The sequence below is a fragment of the Eucyclogobius newberryi genome, unplaced genomic scaffold (assembly GCF_026437365.1).
Source record: "Eucyclogobius newberryi isolate DKJ021-1_F unplaced genomic scaffold, fEucNew1.0.hap1 SCAF_396, whole genome shotgun sequence".
Taxonomy (NCBI): Eukaryota; Metazoa; Chordata; class Actinopteri; order Gobiiformes; family Gobiidae; genus Eucyclogobius; species Eucyclogobius newberryi.
The window spans coordinates 714-23,896 of record NW_027316052.1 but is presented as its reverse complement, the minus strand read 5'-3'; the positions used below and the strand labels follow the sequence as shown (position 1 = coordinate 23,896).

General features: G+C 42.9%; 1 protein-coding gene across 1 annotated transcript; it reads left to right on the top strand.

Annotated features, from left to right (window-relative positions):
* Positions 1 to 21,389, top strand: LOC140376974 (uncharacterized; the record flags this gene model as incomplete). Its single annotated transcript, XM_072462208.1, has 4 exons — positions 1 to 1,446; positions 15,621 to 15,903; positions 20,780 to 20,828; positions 21,297 to 21,389. Coding segments are annotated over exons 1-4 (1,835 nt in total), but the record flags the coding sequence as incomplete, so codon positions are not given.
* Between the last annotated feature and the right edge of the window lie 1,794 nt (positions 21,390 to 23,183).

Genomic DNA, 23,183 nt, shown 5'->3' with positions numbered 1-23,183 from the left:
CCCCAGGTGCAGGAATGGCTCTGTTTAAACTGTCAGATGCAGCGTGCTCTGGGAATCGACATGACGACGCCGCGCTCTAAAAGCCAACAGCAGATCCACTCTCCATCTCACCAGGCCAAACCTATTGTCCCACCGCAGCAAGCTCCGGTTCAGCAACCCCCTGCCCAACCCAAACCCCAGGCACAACCCCAACAGCAACCCAAGCCTACTCCTACCCATCAGCAGCAACAACAACAACACCCGCAACAACCACCGCAACAACAACAACAACAACCACCGCAACAACAGCAACAACAACCATACTCACAATACCCCCAATCCAACCAATACGCTCCGACACAGCAGCAGCAACAACAATCGTACCCACAACCAAGCCAAGTGCATCCATCTCCTGGCTTGCAACGCCACCCCCAACCTCAAACGGGACCACCTCACCACACGGGACCTCAACAAACCGGTCCGCAACAAGGGTTCAAGACCGATCCTTACTCCCAGCGAGGTCCAACCACGCAAGGGGGTCCCAACCAACCTAGAATCCCCCACCCAGGAGCGGTCCCACTTCCGGGATTGGCAAAAGCGCCATCACAACCGGATTTGGGTCGCGGTACACCGATGCACCAACAGGTACCGCGCCAGCCGGACCATACACGGAGCGCGGGGTCGTCTCCAGCGCACCGGCCACAATCTCAACCTCTTCCACAAGCGCAAGATGGACTTACAAAGTTGTTCGGGTTCGGGGCGTCGCTTCTAAACCAAGCTAGCACCCTGATTAATGTTGACCCGCTACCAACACAGTCAACGCAACCCAGTCCCGCGAAGGGAAAAGTGGTGTTTAGCAATGCAGGGCCGGACACTAGGGGGCAGCAGCAACAGCAGCAACAGCAAGGCCCCAAGCCGTTCGGAATGGGTGGTCTGCAAACGGGGCCATCGGGTGGGCCACATGCGCCGATGGGTCACGGTCATATGGGAGGGTCCACGGGTCAATTTGGAGGGCCCCAAACAACGTCCCTGAAGCAAACCCAACAGCAACAGCAGCAACATGGCATGCAGCAGCAGCATCCGACGATGGGAATGCAACAAAAGGTTCATCCACAACCTTCCCATCTGGATAAGGGGCCAGTAAAGCACCCGGAGACCACACCCACTCCACAGCCGCAGCAGCAGCCGCAGCAGCCGCAGCAGCCGCAGCAGCCGCAGCAGCCGCAGCAGCCGCAGCAGCCGCAGCAGCAGCAGCAGCAGCAGCCTGTATCTGTAGCAGTGCCGGTGGTAAAGGAAACCCCAGCTCCACTTCCACCTGAACCGGAGAAGCCTAAAGTCAACTGCCCGCTGTGTAAAACGGAGCTGAACATAGGCAGCTCGGACCCGCCCAACTACAACTCATGCACCCAGTGTCACAGCCAAGTGTGCAACCTGTGCGGATTCAACCCCACGCCGCACTTGGTCGAGGTAAGACTACATTTGATTTGTTAATGTGGACATAAGGTTCGCGTGTGAAATATAGTAATGTAATGATGTAATATTCTATAGTGAATAGATACGGAATCGATTTGAATTGTGCTCGAAAGAAATCTAATTTCTGGTTCTGTAAATGGTTTGACCTTCTTTGAGCTATGTATTCTGTCAGATCTTTCCATGTAAATATTTGTTTTAAGTTGTAATCTTGCCAAAAACTGACATCTAAGGAGTAGTGTCACAAAATATCAAAATGTCAAACTTGATTTTGATACTAAGGAAAAGGATCATGCCTTTTCCTTAGTATCAAAATCTCATTACCCACGTTGATAACACAATCATCATAAAAACACATATTTTCAGACCACATAGTTGGGTTTTCAACAAAGATATTAGGAATATCTCATTATCCTGTGGTTTTACACTTCTGACATAGATCCAGAGTTTTGAACTAATTAAATATTCTATTGTATTTATGTTATTATCTTACGTCATAAGGCGCTGGTACAGCTGGCAGCCCGGTGTAAACGCTCTCTCTTCTTTCTCACACTTATTGTGCTTTATCTCCTATATTTTGTAAATATAGTTAGTATATTTTTTCTATTTTACTGTACGATAGGGACACGCGCTGGAATAGTTTTTTAATTCAACTGTTTTTGACTTTTTTCGGCTGGATTTGAGCGTTTTCCGTTGCGTTCGTTGTGTTGTTGTGACGTGAGCTAGCTCCGCCCCCCGCGCCCTCCGGCCGCGCTAAAGTACGGCGTGTCGTCGGTACACGTTTATATACACGTTTATATGAAAGAGGAACTCCACGAACGATCAGGACACGCACTGGAATCGCTTTAAATTAACTTGTTTTGACTTTATTCGGCTGGATTGAGTGTTTTCGTCGTGTCGTTGCGATGTGTTTTGGCTCTGAGTCCCCCGGCTCCGGCCCCGCCCCCCGGCTCCGCCCCCCGGCTCCGGCCCCGCCCCCCCGGCCGGCGCCGTACCGCGTTTCCACAAAGGAGGAACTCATGAAACTGCGGAGAACAGTCGTCTCACCCGGAGATCGTCACGTTATCCCGTCGCAATACTGACCTAACCTAATACTGATGTGCAATTCTGTCATATGTGCAATTCATGTGCAATTCATGTGCAATCTATGTGCTGTCGTGACACATATTCATGTGCAATTACTGTCGGGATCACATGCAATGGTATTTATTTATTTATTTGTCTATGGGAGTTTTTATTTATTTATAGGAGATCTTCTACTGAAAGTGTTTTTCAGACTTCCTATAAGTGATCTGTTCTTCTGGATCTACCTCTGTATCTACCTGCGTTGCACCAATGAAATTTCCCCATGTGGGACAATAAAGGAATATCTTATCTTATCTTATCTTATTATTAAATATTGTTTGTATCTACTTTATATAATACATTGCTTATCTACTAGTATTGATTGTTTGACCACTCTACAGTAGCATAGTAGATCTTTAGTCGATTAATCGGTTCATCACTTGAGCATTTTATCATAAGCGTGATTTGACCTTTTTCATTTGATCGTAATGCCACTGCGGTGAACGATACGGGGTCGGACGTTTTCTGACTGATAAGGGGCCCCTGTTTGAGAACCCGTGGACTAATCGACGCTCCAGGCTTGTCTTAAATCGAACAAGAATGACTTACTTGACCAACCCAAACTCTGAGTCTTAGTTCATTCTACCTGTGCTTTTGGATTCATGCCTTTCCCCGCCTCCTCCTCCTTCACTAGACTCTTGTGCTTCCCGTCCCCCTCCACACAAACTCTCATGCTATACTACTCAACTCTCTTGTTTGTTGATCCTGATACATATTTGTGATGCGAGCAGTCGCCAGCTCACTCTGGTAGAATACACTGTTGGCTCACACTCAAACTCTTTGGCAGAATCTCTCCTCAAACGATCAATATCATCCAGACGAAGTGAAACCCTCTCAGAGCAGCGCTCGTCTCTGCTCGTCTCTGCTCGTCTCTGCTCGTCTCTGCTCGTCTCTGCTGGGCTCTGCTCGTCTCTGCTCGTCTCTGCTCGTCTCTGCTCGTCTCTGCTGGTCTCTGCTCGTCTCTGCTCGTCTCTGCTCGTCTCTGCTCGTCTCTGCTGGTCTCTGCTCGTCTCTGCTCGTCTCTGCTCGTCTCTGCTCGTCTCTGCTCGTCTCTGCTGGTCTCTGCTCGTCTCTGCTCGTCTCTGCTCGTCTCTGCTCGTCTCTGCTCGTCTCTGCTCGTCTCTGCTGGTCTCTGCTGGTCTCTGCTCGTCTCTGCTCGTCTCTGCTCGTCTCTGCTCGTCTCTGCTCGTCTCTGCTGGTCTCTGCTGGTCTCTGCTCGTCTCTGCTCGTCTCTGCTCGTCTCTGCTCGTCTCTGCTCGTCTCTGCTGGGCTCTGCTCGTCTCTGCTCGTCTCTGCTCGTCTCTGCTCGTCTCTGCTGGTCTCTGCTGGTCTCTGCTCGTCTCTGCTCGTCTCTGCTGGTCTCTGCTCGTCTCTGCTCGTCTCTGCTCGTCTCTGCTGGTCTCTGCTGGTCTCTGCTGGTCTCTGCTCGTCTCTGCTCGTCTCTGCTCGTCTCTGCTGGTCTCTGCTCGTCTCTGCTCGTCTCTGCTGGTCTCTGCTCGTCTCTGCTCGTCTCTGCTGGGCTCTGCTCGTCTCTGCTCGTCTCTGCTGGTCTCTGCTCGTCTCTGCTCGTCTCTGCTGGTCTCTGCTCGTCTCTGCTCGTCTCTGCTCGTCTCTGCTCGTCTCTGCTGGTCTCTGCTCGTCTCTGCTCGTCTCTGCTCGTCTCTGCTCGTCTCTGCTGGTCTCTGCTCGTCTCTGCTCGTCTCTGCTCGTCTCTGCTCGTCTCTGCTCGTCTCTGCTGGTCTCTGCTCGTCTCTGCTCGTCTCTGCTCGTCTCTGCTCGTCTCTGCTGGTCTCTGCTCGTCTCTGCTCGTCTCTGCTCGTCTCTGCTCGTCTCTGCTGGTCTCTGCTCGTCTCTGCTCGTCTCTGCTCGTCTCTGCTCGTCTCTGCTGGTCTCTGCTCGTCTCTGCTCGTCTCTGCTCGTCTCTGCTCGTCTCTGCTGGTCTCTGCTCGTCTCTGCTCGTCTCTGCTCGTCTCTGCTCGTCTCTGCTCGTCTCTGCTCGTCTCTGCTCGTCTCTGCTGGGCTCTGCTCGTCTCTGCTGGTCTCTGCTGGTCTCTGCTCGTCTCTGCTCGTCTCTGCTCGTCTCTGCTCGTCTCTGCTCGTCTCTGCTCGTCTCTGCTGGTCTCTGGAGGACATGCACAGATTCACTTACACACAACGCGATTATAAAAAGCCACAGTGAAAATGGATATTGCATCATATAGTTTAACAGACTTTTACACCTTCAAGTACAATCGTATCAGACTTTGCAGTTGTAATAGTAACAATAGTGGCATTACCAGTATTGTAGCAATAGTTTAAGTAGTAACCTTTAGTGATTAATGATTTACTGTTGTAAATTAGTCCATCCATCCATCCATTTTCTACCGCTTGTTCCCTTTCGGGGTTGCGGGTTGTGGGTGACTGGAGCCTATCCCAGTGACTTTGGGCCTTAGGCGGGGTACACCCTGGACAGTGGCCAACTTGTCGCAGGGTGAACACAGAGACATAGACATTACAGACAGTTCACTCTCACATTCATTCACTAGGGCCAATTTAGAGTCACCAATTTTTACCTCACACATCTTTGGACGGTGGGAGGAGCCGGAGAACCCGGAGAGAACCCACGGTAACACGGGGAGAACATGCAGACTCCACCCAGAGAGGTCATGCGATGTTGGTCTGTTCCGGAAATTGAACCCATGATCTCCTTCTTGGGAGGCGAGAGCGCTAACCGCCTTTGCCACCGTGCACCTCGTAGTCTTGTAAATTAGTCCAGGAATATATATCCCCTTTGTTTTACGTACAATTTCTCTGCTCCTCTCTCCTCTCTGCTCCTCTCTTCTCTCTGCTCCTCTCTTCTCCCCTTGTTTCCTCTGTGCTCCTCTCTGCTCCTCTCTGCTCCTCTCTGCTCCTCTCTTCTCCTCTGTGCTCCTCTCTTCTCCTCTGTGCTCCTCTCTGCTCCTCTGTGCTCCTCTCTGCTCCTCTCTTGTCCTCTCTCCTCTCTGCTCCTCTCTTCTCCTCTGTGCTCCTCTCTTTTCCTCTGTGCTCCTCTCTGCTCCTCTCTGCTCCTCTCTTCTCCTCTGTGCTCCTCTCTTCTCCTCTGTGCTCCTCTCTGCTCCTCTCTTGTCCTCTCTCCTCTCTGCTCCTCTCTGCTCCTCTGTGCTCCTCTCTTTTCCTCTGTGCTCCTCTCTGCTCCTCTCTGCTCCTCTCTGCTCCTCTCTTCTCCTCTGTGCTCCTCTCTTCTCCTCTGTGCTCCTCTCTGCTCCTCTCTGCTCCTCTCTGCTCCTCTCTTCTCCTCTGTGCTCCTCTCTTCTCCTCTGTGCTCCTCTCTGCTCCTCTCTGCTCCTCTCTTCTCCTCTGTGCTCCTCTCTTCTCCTCTCCCCTCAGCTGAAGCGAAATGTATTTTTAAACAAATTGTTCCATGAATTACAATTTAAATAGCATTCTGTTGAAGGGTTTACAACAATTATTTCACAAAGTGATAATAATTCATTAGTCTTAATTCTAAATATTCCATCAAACTCTTCATATAGTGTAGTGTATAATGTGTCACTCCAACTGTTTGACTTTGATGCCTTTAAACAACACACATCATGCAAATTGAGTTTATTGAGTTTTTAATAATGTTATAACATTTGCCCCTTATCAGACACATACCTGGAGCTCTTAAGTGTCTTTTGAGATAGTAATTAAGTCTGACAGCTGAAATCCGCGACGGCTTCAGGGACAGTGATTTTGACTGTTGGACCATTTGATACCTCTAGGGACAGCGAGCAATTTGGACTGTCCAACTCTGCGATGCCTTTAGGGACAATGTGTGATTTTGACTGTTAGCTTCTGTTGTGTTCAGGCACGGTAGGTGTATCTCTGATAGTCCGACACTGTGATGCCTTCAGGGACTGTGGGAACTCCGGCCGCTGCCTTGGAATGTTGATGTTATTTATATCCCGGGCTGTGAATGTGTGTTCTGGACCGTGAGTGTTACAGTGGATTATGCAGTGAAAAGCCTTGTTTGTGTGTGTGCACGTGAACGCATCACTGACGCCCGGAGCAGAAGGAGGAGAGAGCGAGAGACTCCAGCACAAACTGCAGCTGATCAGCTACTTAATGAAGCAATAAGTGGAATGAAATTAGTTTGGGTGAAAATGTAACGCAATCACGCTGAGATCGCAATCTAAATGGTCATAATTAATAAATCACAAAGATGTTTAAATGAAATAAAAACTGCTAACCCTATAGTTTACACCTCATCACACATGTTCTCTTAATGCTCCTGGACATACTGTATACTGTATAAGTATAAATCATGATATTTTTTTATCGGAATTGTATTTACTTGTCCAGGAAATGTATTGTAAAAGCATCATTTTGTGTGAAAAAAACTATGAAATGAGATCGTCTGTAAATGCTGTAAATGAGACATAATAATGAGCTTTTAACCATGCAACATTGTTATTACTGTATGCCATGTTCTTTCCAAAAACAAACCTGGAGTTGTATTTAGCTTCATTCAAGCTGTTTCTGTCCCTCTGAGCCTCAATCATTTATCAATTAAAAAATACATATTGTGAGCCATAGGTATTGATCTAGAAGTCTCCATAAACCATCAGCAGACCTGTTCTGAGCATTTCTATCATCAAATTGTGTTCAGGACAACTGCATTCATTAGCATGCCGGCTACTTTGCTAAATAGCTAACTTTAGTTTCTTTCCGCTAGTAATTCCCACTGTTGCCAGTAGATGGCAGGCTAACACCAAAACCAGACATAACGTGTATATTTCTATACATCTGCAACATTAACAGTTCTAAAACATGAAAGCAAATGCCAAAGCAGAGAGCATGTTTAAAGGCCTAAAGCATGTGTTCTTTTGTTTTGGGTGAGAACCAGATGGTAGCAACTAGGCACAGATATTTGTGTTTAATCAGAGATATTGTTGGATGAAAACGATGAGAAAACACAGCCACACAGGTCTCATGGCATCAGAGTGCAGTTTATTCTGAAGCATGATCCTCGCTCATGGTTCATAATTGGGTACAGGCCTTTTGGAACATTTCAATTGGTCAATGAAGTCTGTACAAAATGTGTTTTGTGCTTTAGTTAAGCTTAATTAAAATGTCCAACCAAACCGTACAACAATATGTCCACAAAGCATAACCCTTGTCACATTGAGAGTGAACTGACTGGAGTCTATTGCAGTGAGGTGCAGCGATGCAGAGGAGAGTCCAGTATCAATAATTCACAGTAGTTTTATTCAGAACGGATGAAATATGCAGTGTGTGCCCTGCAGAGTCAGACAGTTTGTTCCCTTCTATCTTTCCTCTCTGTATCCTAACCCTTCTCTGCAAAACGTATACATTTTTGTTCATTTTACGTGTCACTCTGGACATATATCGATTTGTCACATTACCATTGACCAATAACCTCCAGGGGTTTTACTGAGCCTTAAGGTTGTCTGTTTTTGGAGGACCAGGGAGACCAAACTCTCATCTTCTGAGAATCGATCCCAGTACCTTTGTAAAATGTGTGTGTCGAATAAGAAGTCATAACATTTCTACGGTCCTAAAGTGTCTCCACTGCCTTAAGAGAGCCAGGTCTGTTTCCACGGTCTAAAGCTGATCCTGCGAGGCCTGGCTTCCTTCAACTCCCGGAACAAGGGACATAAACAGGAAGTTGTGTCTTTACATGCGCTGCAAACTGGGCTTTACTAAACGTCTTTTTGTGAATGGCTGAGATCGGCCTCATAATTCAAAAGCATAATTCAGGCATGATTTCGATTTTACATCCATCTTCTTCTTGTCCAGGGCCGGGTCGCGGGGCAGCAGCCTAAGCAGGGACTCCCAGACTTCCCCCCTCCCCAGACACTTCCTCTAACTCCTGCAGGGGGATCCTGAGGCGTTCCCAGGCCAGCCGAGAGACACAGTCCCTCTAGCGTGTCCTGGGTCGTGTCCTGGGTCTTCCCCGGGGCATCGGGAAGAGTTAGTTTCTGTGTCCGGAGATCTGGTTGCCGCCCAGATCTCGCTGCACCAAAATAAATCAAATCTAAATCGACTCCCAAAATCGATCAAAATTGGCAGTCGATTTAAATTTGATTTATTTATAAATCCGAAGCCGTCCGCAGAGGTTAGAAATGTATTTTGCCTTCAACTCTTTCAGTGCCAGCCCTGTTCGCACTAGTTTTCGCTAAACTACAACTGTGTCTGCATCCGTGTCTATGGTCATTGAAAAAGAAAAGTTTTACTTCTTTAAAACAACTAAAGCAGCATTACAGATGTCAATGTGCAGCGTGACGTGCAGATTATATGCAGCGGTGCATTACATTTGTGCTACGGGGGAATAACAGAGTCCACTTTCATAATTTAAACTCTCAGATCTCTCTTCTAAAGCTTGCTGAACAGTAACATTTGAGTTTTGCCATTTGGATAAACAGCTCGATCGGCAGTAGCTGTATTGCACATGGTGTAAAGCAGCAGGTTCAGAGTAAACATGATGTCACACATGCAGGGTCCTAGTGCCCCCCAAGTGACAGCGTCTACAGTTTTACTCAAGGATGGTCATGTTCCCCCCCATCATGTGATTTAATCAAGTTTTTAGGATGGAATTCTCCATCTTTGGCAGGCAACAGTTGGGATTTGAAAGACGGAAATGTCCGTCATTAGAGTTATCGGAACCGTTCCAAGGTTCCGATAACCGGTAGGTGAACCGGTCTGGGTCGAACGTAGCTATAATTGTTTTCCCAAATTCTGACCTCTGTTTACCTGTACTGCATAGATACAGTCGATGCATGTTAAAGCTGCTATATTTAGCTTATAGTTCCCTGTCCTATAATAATATTATAATAAGCTGTGGCAGGTGGAGACTGAATGAGAGAATGAGGACGCCCCTGTCCGTACGCCTTACCCACCGTCATGACCGCCATCCGCAATCATTTAAACGTCACTTCACCTGCCCATCTGAGTCACTGATTACAGTGTGTGGCATTTACCGGAGCGCGGCGCATTCGTATGTCAGAGGACTTATGAAAAGCCTGGCATTTCGGACTCTTATCTCTCACTTCCTGTTTGTCAATACAGGACATGAATGGAGTACATCAATGTGGCATATCAATGAACAGCAGCTTCATAACGATTAGGTTTAGATGCTGCTCATTTAAAATAAGCTATGATCAAATGTTAATTCATTAAGTAATTTGCGTGAAGGCAACAATGATGTCCTAAAGCTGGATGAAGTGTGAGTTAAATCTAAAGACTATATCTCAGGTCCACAACTAATTGTACGTTGCTCAACCTCTGCACCTAATGTTAAGTTTAATTTGTTGTAAATATATCCAACCATGTTCTTCATAAGATAAAAAAAAAACAGTGTCATTATTGTTCATATTTCCCTCACTCTCTCAGCTCGTCGGGTATTTTTACTCTTTCGCGTCTTGTGAGCCGCTCCACAGGGAAGCCGCCACTGCGTTTACAACACACACGTAATGATGATGATTAAGCGGCTATCTCTGCCGCGCGGCCGGGTCATGTGACTGCCAACTCGACGCGTGATTGGTCTAATGTATGTGATCTGGGGGAGTGGGCGGGGACGTGTGTGGCGATAAGTGCAGGGCTGATGCTGGGAATAGAAAACACAGAAACATGCACCGAGATCCATCACAATACTTTTGTTTCTATTGGTTGGGGTTATAATAACTTAAAACAAGTTGATTGGATATTATGTACAGTTAAATATAAAGGAACTTGATAAAGCATGCTGTCACTACACTTTTCATTTTATCTTTAATTGGCTTGACTGGGAAGAAACCGTTCTGTTCTAGCTGAGGTCGAATCCAAGCGTTATCTGAGCAGTGATGGACTGAATAAACAAGACAATTTTCATGTAGACATTATTTTAAGTTAACATAATTATCCAAATGATTGCAAAAACATTCTACAGGATATGTAATGAATGATGCATGTAATAGATGCACTTGAGCACCTCTGCTTTGGCATCTTAACATTGTCTACATTAAAAGGCTCATCAGGATTTGTGTTAGCACGCCATCTGCAGCAAAGGGAATTACCACGGGGAAATAAACAAAAGCTGGCTTTAAGGATGCGGTGACAAAAAGAAAGGAAACATTAATACTGTAATTTTTATGCTTCAACTTGCTCATTAAGTATGCCTGTTAATTGTGAGATGAGCTCCATGGCAGCGCTGAAGGGAGAGGCTTGAGAAAGTCACTTTACGTCAATACGTCAATAACAACCAGCTTTGTGAAGAATAAAAACATCATGAACAGGATAACTCTGGCACTACCTGTCTCCTCCTCTCTCTCTCCTCTTCCTCTCCTCTCTCATCCCTCCTTTGAGTGTGTGTTCTGTGACTTCACTGTTGACTCGGTGTTGCTGCTGTGTGCTGTAGCGGGGCAACAGCGATGCAGTCCCACTGCCGCTTCTAAACTCAAGGGAAGTGGCCATAAAAACAACTTGTGGTCGTTCTGATTGTGGGACCTCGTAAACAGGATTTATCAAACAAAGGCTCGTACAACTTTGGCAGACACTTGTACAGCGTAAAGAAAATAAGCAAATATCAATAAAACTTTCCTTTTAGGGAACAATGTTATAAAACATGGTTATACATAGTTTTCCATAATATGTGTCCTTTAAACCTTCATAAGATCCACACACTTGTTTTCTAGCATGGAAAACAGCCAACGCACATTATGACATACAGTACTCATGCACAGAGGTTGCTATAGTGACCTTTTAAAAATGACACAGTCAAACGTGACAAATACAATCAGATTGAGAGTAAATATATAGAAACAAGTGTAGCTTTATGAATATTCAATTTCATCAGCATTTATTCAACATAAAATCATTCAAGACAATCTGTTGACAGGCTTTTGGATTATGTAGTCAATAACACTGTAATTATGTGTTCTTTCTATGCTGAGATGTTTTGAAAATGTACGTATGATTCTGGGAAATGTTTTTCATCTGCTGTTATTGATGGAAATGTCATGCTGTGTTTGGCTTTGGAAAAGATCTGCAGAGAAAGTAAAGAACAAATTGGTGGTGAGTCACAAATCTGGATTTAGAAAAAGCCTGGACAAAAATAAAACAGTTGCTAATGCACTGCATGGTTTGAACATGAATAATACAATATCGCTCTTTGAATGTGTAAAGTCTAAACTTTGATTTAATATTACTGAATCTTTTGGGAAAATCTACTTTACAAATACTTCAACAGATTCTCAAATAAGAAGTTGGTCCTGTTTTCTTACTTTATCTTTTCTTTTTCACTCAGTGGGTTCTTTATTTATTTAGTGCCAACGTCAGCCGAGTTTTTAAGAATTCATGAAATGGTTTTCACAAGATTTAGTTTTATTTTAGGCAGCACAAAACTCATGGGATCTTTTGGGTTTTGGGGGATTTCATTCAGACATTCTTTTCCCACAGTTGTTTAGAAGGCAAAAAACATACAAAGTATAATTATTATACACATATTATGTGTATGAAAAGGACAAACAAAATGTTGTGTTTTGATCACCAGAGTGATTTTGAAAAGTATATGTTCAAATCAAAAATAATCTTATGAAAGAGATATGTCCATAATGAAAAGTTTGATGAGGATTTACTCAAGAAGGGTGTAAGTGAATCTACACAGCTCGACCTATAGTAAGTATTTTAGAAGTAAACGAGTCAGTGATTATTTATTATTTGTAACCTGCAATATGGTGACTGAAGACTTCCAGAAGAGAAGAAATGTATTTTTGATGAAAAACTGAAATTTTGATTTAATAATGGCACTGTCACTGATTATTATGATCAAAATGAGATTATATTAATAGCTGACCCTAATTGTAAGTCTTTTACATTGTTCCCCCAAATGACACTTCTGTTTTTGCAAATCAACTAAATATTGTCTTTGCAGATAAACAGTGCAGAACATTTGAACTGATATTTCTTCAGTTCACCTCAACCGCCACAAACATTTCCAGTTTCAGTTACCCCAGTCTGGTCCCACCCTGACTGAGCGCGTCTCTGAGGTGCACTTCTGTAAAGTGGTACAGTCCCCTCTGGATGTGCAGCACCATAAAACACAGGAGCACATCAAGAACTGGCCCAGGACTAAATCACAACAGAGATACAGAAGAAGGCCATGTGTAAATCCTAACTGTACAATTAGTTTGTTGTGCTGCACAAACAGAATATCTAAAAATAGATTCATATCTTTTTCTTGATTTGAGTAATTCTTCTTCTTCTTCTTCTTCTTTTTTTTTTTTTTTTTACAATTTTAGAATTTGGTTTCTAGATGTTTGGATTTGTAGTGCTTAAGTGACGTAACGTTTTATTTTTCTTGAAATTTGAAACAACAAACAAATGAAATGAACTATAAATGAGACACGTTTTATGTGGCTTTAACAGCCACATCAAATCAATAACATCAGCAGCGTTTTACCATCTAAAAAACATTGCCAAAATCAAAAATATAGTGTCAAAACCAGATTTAGAGAGACTTATCCATGCGTTTGTCTCCAGTAGATTAGACTACTGTAACGGCCTGCTCACTGGCCTCTCCAAACGAGCTGTAAAACAGCTGCAGTACATCCAGAACGCTGCTGCTTGGGTCCTGACTAGAACCAGGAAGTATGATCACATTAGTCCTGTTCTCAGGTCTCTGCACTGCCCCCTGTGGCTCAGAGAAGAGACTTTAAAGCAGCTCTGCTTGTGTACAAGTCTCTCCATGGCCTAGCACCAAAGTACATCTTGGACATGTTAGTGCCATATGAACCATCTCGGACTCTGAGGACCTCAGGGACCGGCCTCCTGCTGGTGCCCAGAGTCAGGACTAAACATGGACCGGCCTCCTGCTGGTGCCAGAGTCAGGACAAAACATGGACCGGCCTCCTGCTGGTGCCAGAGTCAGGACTAAACATGGACCGGCCTCCTGCTGGTGCCAGAGTCAGGACTAAACATGGAGCGGCCTCCTGCTGGTGCCAGAGTCAGGACTAAACATGGACCGGCCTCCTGCTGGTGCCAGAGTCAGGACTAAACATGGACCGGCCTCCTGCTGGTGCCAGAGTCAGGACTAAACATGGACCGGCCTCCTGCTGGTGCCAGAGTCAGGACTAAACATGGACCGGCCTCCCGCTGGTGCCAGAGTCAGGACTAAATGGGGAATCTGCATTTCAGAGACAGGCTTCTACTCTGACAATGTTCAAATCCAAGCTAAAAACAGTTTTGTTTAGCTGCGCATGAGACTGAAAGGATTTTTATTTGCACTCTTCTCTTTTATGTGATTTCATTAGTTTAGACAATCAGTTGGACTGATTTAAAAAGGAGTTGGACTCCGAAAACACGTTACCCTTTGTGGCTAGGTGTTTTTTTTTATTATAATTTTTTTATTTAGTTAATTTTATCGTGTTTCTGTAATTTCTTTGTGATTTGAATGCATTTTTACTGCTGTGAAGCACTTTGAATTGCCTTGTGTATGAAATGTGCTCTAGAAATAAACTTGCCTTGCCCTTGCCACGGTTGAACTCATGCATGATGCGCTGCAGGTACTGTATTTTGCGGATTATAAATCGCACTGGAATATAAGTCGCACCATCCCAAAAATGCATAATAGAGAAGAAAAAAACATATAAGTTGCACTGAAGTATGAAATGCGTTTGCAAGTGTGAAAATAACATATAAGTCGCTCCAGAGTATAAGTACAAGTATATAAGTATAAATATAAGTATAAGTCGCAGCCCGGCCAAAACTATGAAAAAATGTGCAATTTATAGTCCTGAAAATACGGTAATTGTCTTTTTTAAGATTTGGGAGATGCAACCAAACTAATATTTGCTGTTCCTTTTCACAGAACCACACAGTTCAATTTAACTCTCCTAGTGGAATATTTCCTGTTACTCTAATTATAAGAAGAAATCAAGGATATTATGTGAAATATTCAGGAAAAGTGATCAAAATGTCCAAACATTTGGAAGACTGGACTCAACACCCTGTTTGAGGTGAACGAGTGAGAGGAGTGTGAGGTGTAGCTTTAACTCGACTGGACAGAATAAGGACACATTAGTCAGCTGCTTTTACGTCTAAATCATTCATACAAGTTTCAAAATGTCTGCGATAATCAGGTCATTTGTGCTGCTGCTCTCAGTGAGGACGTTTGTGGCTCAGCTTTAAAAATGGTTTTGCCTTTACACGTTTAGCAGACGATAGTACAAAAGAGTAAAGTACATAAATACAGCGTTTTTCACCAGTAGATTGTTGATTGTTGAGAATGCTAGAATTCTGGACTGGAGGCAAAATTAAATAGACCACAACACGTTTTAAAGATTGACTGACATCAAATCAAAATGTTCATGATTCAAAGATTTTACAACAAAAAATAAGCAGCAATTTAAGAATTTTCAGCGCAGACATTTGTTTGCTTTTCTTTTGCAAATGGTGGGAGATAAAATGTCCTTAAAGTTGTATTTGATCAGCAAAAAACTGTGATTTGTGGCCAAGCGTAATATCTGTAAGTATAATGAAAACCTACATTTCTGTAGATATTTTGTTGAAGTTTTTCCCCAAAAATGCTAAATATCAATCAATAATGTAATATACAATTGTAAATGTCCCTAAAACAGGCTCTTTTGTACTTTCCAAAATCATGTTTATTTTTTCATATTTTGTGATATTCTGAGGTTAATCCACGTATGCTCCACTTCACTTTGGCCTCCATTCCAGAATGTAGAACATATTAGTTTACAATGTTTTAAAGTGTCTGTAAAAGCTGTAAAAGTCTCTATCTCCTTAAATACCTACTTCCTCCTGACTTTAAAGTTGAAGTTAGTTAACTCTGGTTGACAAGGTAACTAAAGTGTCTTGTCCAGCACCATGAGAAAAAGCACATTTGAAGGTGACGTCGTAAACTGTAGGTCTTTTCAGTTGAGCACATAGTTCAAAAGACTGATATTTCTTTCAGTAAACTCTTGATCTTGTTGCCGGTCAGTTTGGTTTTCCTACTTTAGTTTGACTCTTCTCTGCAGCAGTGTTGAGTGCTCTGTATGTAGGTCAGATGAGTTGGGTCTCCTCAGGGACAGTGTCTCATACACCACACATGGACTCACCAGAGCAGGGACGAGGCTGGAGCAACAGTGTGTCCCTCCGAGACGCTCATCAAACTGTGGACTAACAGAAAGTCCATACATCTTCTTACGCTTATCCAAGGGCCGGGGCGCAGGGGTAACAGTCTAAGCAGGGACTCCCAGACTTCCCTCTCCCCAGACAATTTCTCCAACTCCTCCCAGTGGGACGTGCACAAGCCACCTGAGCTGGCTCCTCTCGATGTGGAGGAGCAGCGGCTCTACCACGAGCTGGGTGAGCTAAGGGAGCACCCAGCCACCCGGCGGAGGAAACGCCTTCTGACCGCTTCTATCCGCGATCTTGTCCTTTCGGTCATTACCCAAAGCTCATGACCATAGACGAGGGTAGAAACGTAGTCTGCCTGTCGATCACACGCTCCATCCTTCCCTCACTCGTGAACAAGACCCCGAGATACTTGAACTCCTCCACTTGGGGCAAGGACACCCCACCCACCTGGAGAGGGCAAGACACCTTTTTCCGGTCGAGAACCATGGCCTCGGATTTGGAGCTGATTCTCATCCCAGCCGCTTCACACTCGGCTGCAAACCGTCCCAGTGCATGTTGCAGGTCCGGGTTTGATGGAGCCATCAGGACAACATCGTCTGCAAACAGCAGAGATGAGATCCTGTGGTCCCCAAACCGGACACCCTCCGACCCCTGACCACACCCTCCGACCCCTGACCACACCCTCCGACCCCTGACCACACCCTCCGACCCCTGACCACACCCTCCGACCCTTGACCACACCCTCCGACCTGACTGCGCCTAGAAATTCTGTCCATAAAAAACACACATATAGCTTCTTGATTGCTGTAAAACTATAATTTATGTTTACAACAGGTAAAAACACATACAATAAAGACTTAATTAGAAAACCATAAGAACATGATATGCACTTTAATATCTCTAATATGCATTGTCAAATATAATGAACATAAAATGAATGTAGAATGTTTATATCAGTCACTCCTGGAAGGCTCCATTCAAACAAATAAGTACATTTCGAATCCTAATTTTGGTCTAAAGTTTTAATTAGTCAAGCACTTTGACAGAAAATGTGCTTATTTTACAGTATATATTTGGCATGTTTATCTGTATTATATATATATATATATGTATATATATATATATATATATATATATATATATATGTATGTATATATTATATATATATATATATATATATACATATATGGCTATTTATTGACATTTAATGCATATTTTTTAAACGGTTCTGCAGAACAGTATCTTGTTTTTATGTGCGCGGGGGAAAGAAATAACAATTGAACGTTGATGATGGGTTTCAAAAAGGCTGTATCCATTTTCACAAACGACTTGAAACAATCTTGACGATACAGTAGACGTCCTCAGTACTTGGCTTATAAATATCACTCCATTAGGATCCTAGCAGCAGAAATCAGAGGAAAAATAGCCTGTTTTTATGAATGAGTTGTAATGGAGACTCTATTCATCCTTTTGCACAGTTAAAAGTGAACAAATCAGTTCTCCTCAGGGGCTTGAACACAACTCCACCTCCAGTACACTTAAATACACACAGACCGTGAGTCACCGGCCTGGATTTTTCCTCTTTTTTATTTCTTCCTATCACCTCTTTGGCACACGTTTGGTTTCCCTGATCTTGTCTGCTACTGTAGATTTTACACAAATGTGAGTCAGACTGCAGGGTGGAATGAGTAAAAGTAGTAGAGCTCAGAAGACGGATTAGAGAGAATAACAATGAGCTGTGTTGGGCGCAGTGATACAGCCATGTGTAAACTTCTGTGCTTATGAATTAGAGCTGTCAAAACCATGAAATTACTATTGAAACTAGATACGCATTCCAAGTATAGAAACTGGGGGGGCGGGGCCCCCTTAAACAGTAAAACAATGTACCTTTTCTGAACAGTTTTACATCAGAACTTGTAAAAAAATCAAATAAAGTATAACAATGATGTCGCGTTGTCACTGTGGTATTAAAATGCATATGACTGAAAGGACTTCTACATTCTCTTTTGAAGTAAATGTTATATATTTCATATGATTATTTGTGTTTTTATTTCTATGTATTTTTTATTGTGATTTTGATTATTTGTAGATGTAGATAAAATACAGCAGACGGGGCTAGCGTCACAGTAGCATTTAGCTTGAAGCTACTGTTAGCATTCATGGATATTTATAACATTTTTGGCCCCTTAATTTCACCACTTTATTCGTTATGTCTCCGTTTCTCCTAAAGTCTGCGCTTGCTCTGGAAGTTGTTCAACAGTCGGGGATAAAGCAGCTTTTCTACATTATAATGAATGGTAAATTTCCCAGAGAAAGGTCAGTTTGTCGGCGTTCCCTTTATCACCCTCTACTTCCAGTGCCTGTGTGGGTGTCTTCCTGGTGCTCCACTTTCCCCAAATTCTCCTGAGCTAAAAAGTTCAATAATCAATACAAATACAAATTAATCTGACATACTGTATCTCTTTATATCTCGCCCAAATGGGACTGTACTTCCAGAAAAAGCAACATTTTCTTATCCTCCAGTATTAAATCATCGAGCCTTGGACTTGTTCCTTTGAGGCCGAAAATGTCGTTATGAAATACTGTCTCCGCTCCACTGCTGCTTGTACTAGACGTATATTTATTCACCACAGATCTGGAGAATTCACTCAACAGTTTTTCTGACCAGCAATTGTAGGAAAATGTACTTAGGGGAGAGAAATGAGCTTTTTTAACCTATTATTTATTAATACAAAAATAAGATCTGTGAAGAAACAGGAATCGTGCCGGCACTGAGGTACAACTCACACTAATACTCATACTAATATATGTATTCAGTCATAATCACTGCATTTGACTTAAATTGTTCTAAAAAAATCTGTGGAAAAAGTACATGTTTAAAAATAGTATTTTGCCGATAGCACAGTGGTCTCATTTTGACCCTAAGTTGATTCTAGAGCAAAAGTTATGTTACTCAACTACAATCAGGTACAGCATTTTAATCCATTGGATATTTTATGAATCGCTCCAAACTAATTTTAAGAAGAAAATGGACCCACAATGCCAATTATACCAAATGTGAACCTAGACAAATTCATTACAGCCTCTTTCAGTCCGAAAAGTAATTAAGAAAAGTGAAACGTTGCTTAAAAAAGGCATTGATAGCAGCGGGAGGAGGGAGCAGATAAGATTCAAACACAGAGATAAAAACGGCGTGATGAAAAGAGAACAGGAAGTGATTCAGAGAGACAGAGGTGAAAGGTCAAAGTGCATTGAACCGCTGCTGAGAATAGACCGTCTCCTGACAGCTCAACATTGACCACATTTACAATCTGTGATCTGCCAACGAGCCGCTTACTGCTTTTCTGAAGTGTTTGATATGGGATTGTACTCTCTGATGTCAAAAAAGAAAAAAATAACTTACTTTTGCTTTAAAATAAAATGTTTTTGTTTTTTCACCATTTGTTTCTTGTCATTATGAGACATTTGAAAACATTTTTTAGTTTTACCCCATAGATTATATTGTAAAAGCACTTTTGGCTGCGCTCGCCTGTAAACGCTGAAATAAGCAGCGCTCAGATTCACTTGATTGACTGGTGGCAACAATGACAAAGATTTTTTAAAATTTCACCCTGGAGAGACTCAGACACAAAAGCAGAAAAGATGTTTTAGCGAACTTTATTGCAAAGTTTATTTGGCGCTCAGACCCCGGTGGAAGGCGTAGCGATCATGGGCACTCCATGATTTGATTGAATTAGATACCTTCCCCCCGGAGCCTGGAGACTGGTGGTGGTAGATGTGGAGAGAATAATAGATGCAGAGGAGGAGCAGGGGAGGTGGTGGGTCGCAGATACGGTTTGAAGCGACTGAGCCATCAACCTGAGCGCTTAAATGCTGCCGCCTGTGCGTTGATTGGAGCGGGGAGGAGTGACTGAGAGCGTTGATTGGGGATGAGGAGCAGGTGTAGGGGCCATGACGCGGACGTCCCCTGTCCTTTTACCAATCCTTCTTGGCCGGGAAAAACTGCATAACCTCTTTGGGATAAGCGCAGAAACCTGGAAGAGTCCATGGTGAAGTGAGGGATCTGACTCTCACAGACGGACAGGCCACGCCCGCTTGAGTGCGATGATGGCGCTGGGGAGAGGGGTCCTTCCATGGAGCCCGACGCAGATTTAGGTTAGGTCTTCCAGGTGAACTTACGCAGGCTTCATTTCTCATTCTTTTCAAATTCATTGTACATTGTCTTCAAAATACATAAATTCCACAAAAATAAATACACACTTTAATCCATTGTGTTTTTGTAAATCTTTAATTATTCTAGTTGTGTTTTTCTCTGGCCGTGTAAATGTTCCTACTGTATATCTAACAGTTTCTTGGTGTTTTTGCTCTGTTTTTAGCTTTTATTAAAGGAGACATGTGTTGTGTACTTACTATTGAATTAGCTTTTGAGTGAATTATTTTACATTTTGTTCATTGTAAACTGTAGTATTGATCCTAATGGTTTAATAATAGATACAAACCCAGTGACTTCCTGTTCAAAACTGCAGAACTGATAAGCCCCGCCTCTTCGTATTGACATGCCACCGTAACAAGCAGCAGACGTGTCATTCAGAGTCTTGATTTCTCAAATAATCAGGAAACACTAGGTTAAATGCGCATTTAAATTGACTTAGAATAACAGGTCCCCTTTAATTTTCATACAAATCTTAAGTCCAAACAATTCAGCCCTGCCCCCCCCCCCCCCCCCCCCCCCCCCTCTGTGACTTATGTCCTGCTCTTGTGTGTGACTTATGCTTTGGAGTGAAGAGCTTGTGTAAAATATAGCCCATGTAAAGATAGACTGCAGTCCTGCGCGGCGCGTTCGCTGGCTCAGCTCAATACGACAAATGAACGCCAGAATTATGCTGAAACCAACATCTTTTTCTTGTTCATATCTGATAGAGGCCGTCCTTGTGTGACCTAAAACCTCGTTGAAGCAAATTTTGCGCATTTTTTGTATCAGTGTTGGTTTCATTTTTTTTTAGAGAAATGTGCTTTTTCTATTACACCCATCAACAATTCTTAGCTGGTCAATGGTCTTTTAAGCCTCAGTGTTGATTACTGTTTATTGGTTATTGCTCCAAAGGGCTGACCACTGCACTTGTTTTCCTGGAGCTTTTCTCACAGGCACAAAGGTAATGCAATATGAACAGACAGAGAGTGTTATGTAGTCTTTTATTGTGTATGGTGATAATATTTTTGCTTTTGGTAAGGTTATGCAATGAAAATAAACATATATACAAAAACATACACAATATATATAATAAAATATACAAAATCAACATGACCAAGAAAAACATAACTCAAAAGACATCTCACAAAATTATTGAATAAGTTGCCAGTTAAAATAATATTGAAATTGCCATTTGGTGAACCATTAAGTCTTATTTTTTATGTCAAGCACTTTCATCATCAAGATAATTGTTATAGTGTAGCAACTAAACTTGACACAAATCATCATCAATATTAAGTACATACCACTCCATGCATCAGTGTGTCTTGGCAGCATTTTGTGGTTAGGGCATGAGCTAAACAGAGAGGACAGTTAAAACCGTACTCACACAAAATTATCCTTCATTAATGTTTATCTGTGTGAGCTGCAGGAGTGTGCAGCTGTTGTTGGAAGAGAATGGGGAGAAGAGGGAGAGAGCAGCAGGGAAAGGGGCTGAGGTCAGCACCACGGACAGCAATGAGAGGTGAGAAAAAGGAAGGGATCCTCACAGACAATGACGAGGGGCAAGGAGAAGGTAGATCAGCACCATAGACAGCGACGAGACACGAGGATAAGGTGGATCAGCACCATGGACAGTGACCAGAAACGAGGGGTGGGGGGTAGATCACAGGCAGGCATAGTACCCGTTGGATACATCAGCACCATGGACAGCGACAGAAGGGAATACCAGGGACAGTCTCCTGTGTTTGGTCAATTGAAGTGATGAAGTATAGGAAGGAAGTTTAAAGGAGACATATTATACTTTGTTCCTGGAACTTAGAAATGAACTATGACGTACTTAGATGCTTATTTTACATGTTGTTTTGTAAACTGCAAAAAAGAAATAGAAATGGACCATTGACTTCAATGGAAGGATCATTGACTCCTGCCAAAAATATAGTTTTTACTGATAATAATTGTAGTGTTGATTTATTCTTGATTACAAAAAAATGTGATATAATGAACAAGTTGTTTATGTTGTCATTTGGTGTTTTGGTTCTTTAATCAGAAGGAAGAGTGAGCCTCACACGAGCTGGTTTGAAAATCCTTTATGTTTAAACCTCTTGTCCTCTTTCTGATGTGAATGGTCACTATCTAAAGCCCAGCACCTGCACAATCATGAATCAGTGCTTGTGCAGCCTCTGCAGCTCAGTGAGCCTGAAGTCTGGATGTTCTGAGCTGCTTTCATAAGAGACGTGGCCGTCCATAAAGTGAGAAACACTTGCATGTGTCCTTTATCTGCAGGTTAAAAAGCAAACAGATTTCAATTGTGATTCTTTAAAAAAAAAAAAAACAATCAAGCTACACACGGTTCTCCCGAAGTTTGAAAATGTGAAATACTAAGGTGACCAAACCAATAATGCCACAATGATGCACATGTCCACTTTAACAGTGATGCATTCACAACTTTAGAATCGATATAATGTGAACTGAGGCAGCCGCAGAGCAGAAGAATACAAAGCTTTCTGGCTCTAACTGGATTCAGCTAGTTTCTCTTCCACATCCTCATCAGCCTGACACTCAGGAGCAGGAGGGGCTCATGGAGCGTCTAGTGCTGTTTTTCATCAGCTCCTCATTCATACAGCAATGGAGATGAGCAGTGTACAGTCACAGCTCACTATTGTGTTTGTACTAGTAATAATACTAGTAATAGTAATAATACTAGTAATAATAGTTGATCAAGCACTAGATCATGGCAGTACTTACAACGAGCGATTCTAGTAGGACTGATCGAGGCCCACTGCTAGCAGCTCGGACCATCTTTGTGTCCTTGGCAAGACACTTAACCCATTTGTGTCCAATGTCTAAATATGTGCCCAGGTGTTTATCACAAATCTGTATCACACACAATTCATAGAGACCTGGCTTCTTTATGGTGACAAAAACCAGGTCCTCGTGATGAAGCTGTGGGTTGAAATAGGTTTGTTATTGTGTTAAGATTAGGCAAGTAGTAACTATGGTCGTAACTATGGTCGTAACTATGGTCGTAACTATGGTCGTAACTATGGTCGTAACTATGGTCGTAACTATGGTCATAACTATGGTCGTAACTATGGTTAAGGTTTGGCTCAATGTAATATGCCCCAAAAGCATGACACATGGTACAAGCTCAGCGCTGTCCAGTTCCAGCTCTGGCAACATATTCATGTCGATTAAAATGTCTTAATGAATAAATACAACATTAAAAAAAAGCTTTATCTAAACATTCTATGAACCAACGACACAAGACAATATAAGAGATAAACGTTTCACTTTTTTCACTTTCACTTTTTGAAAC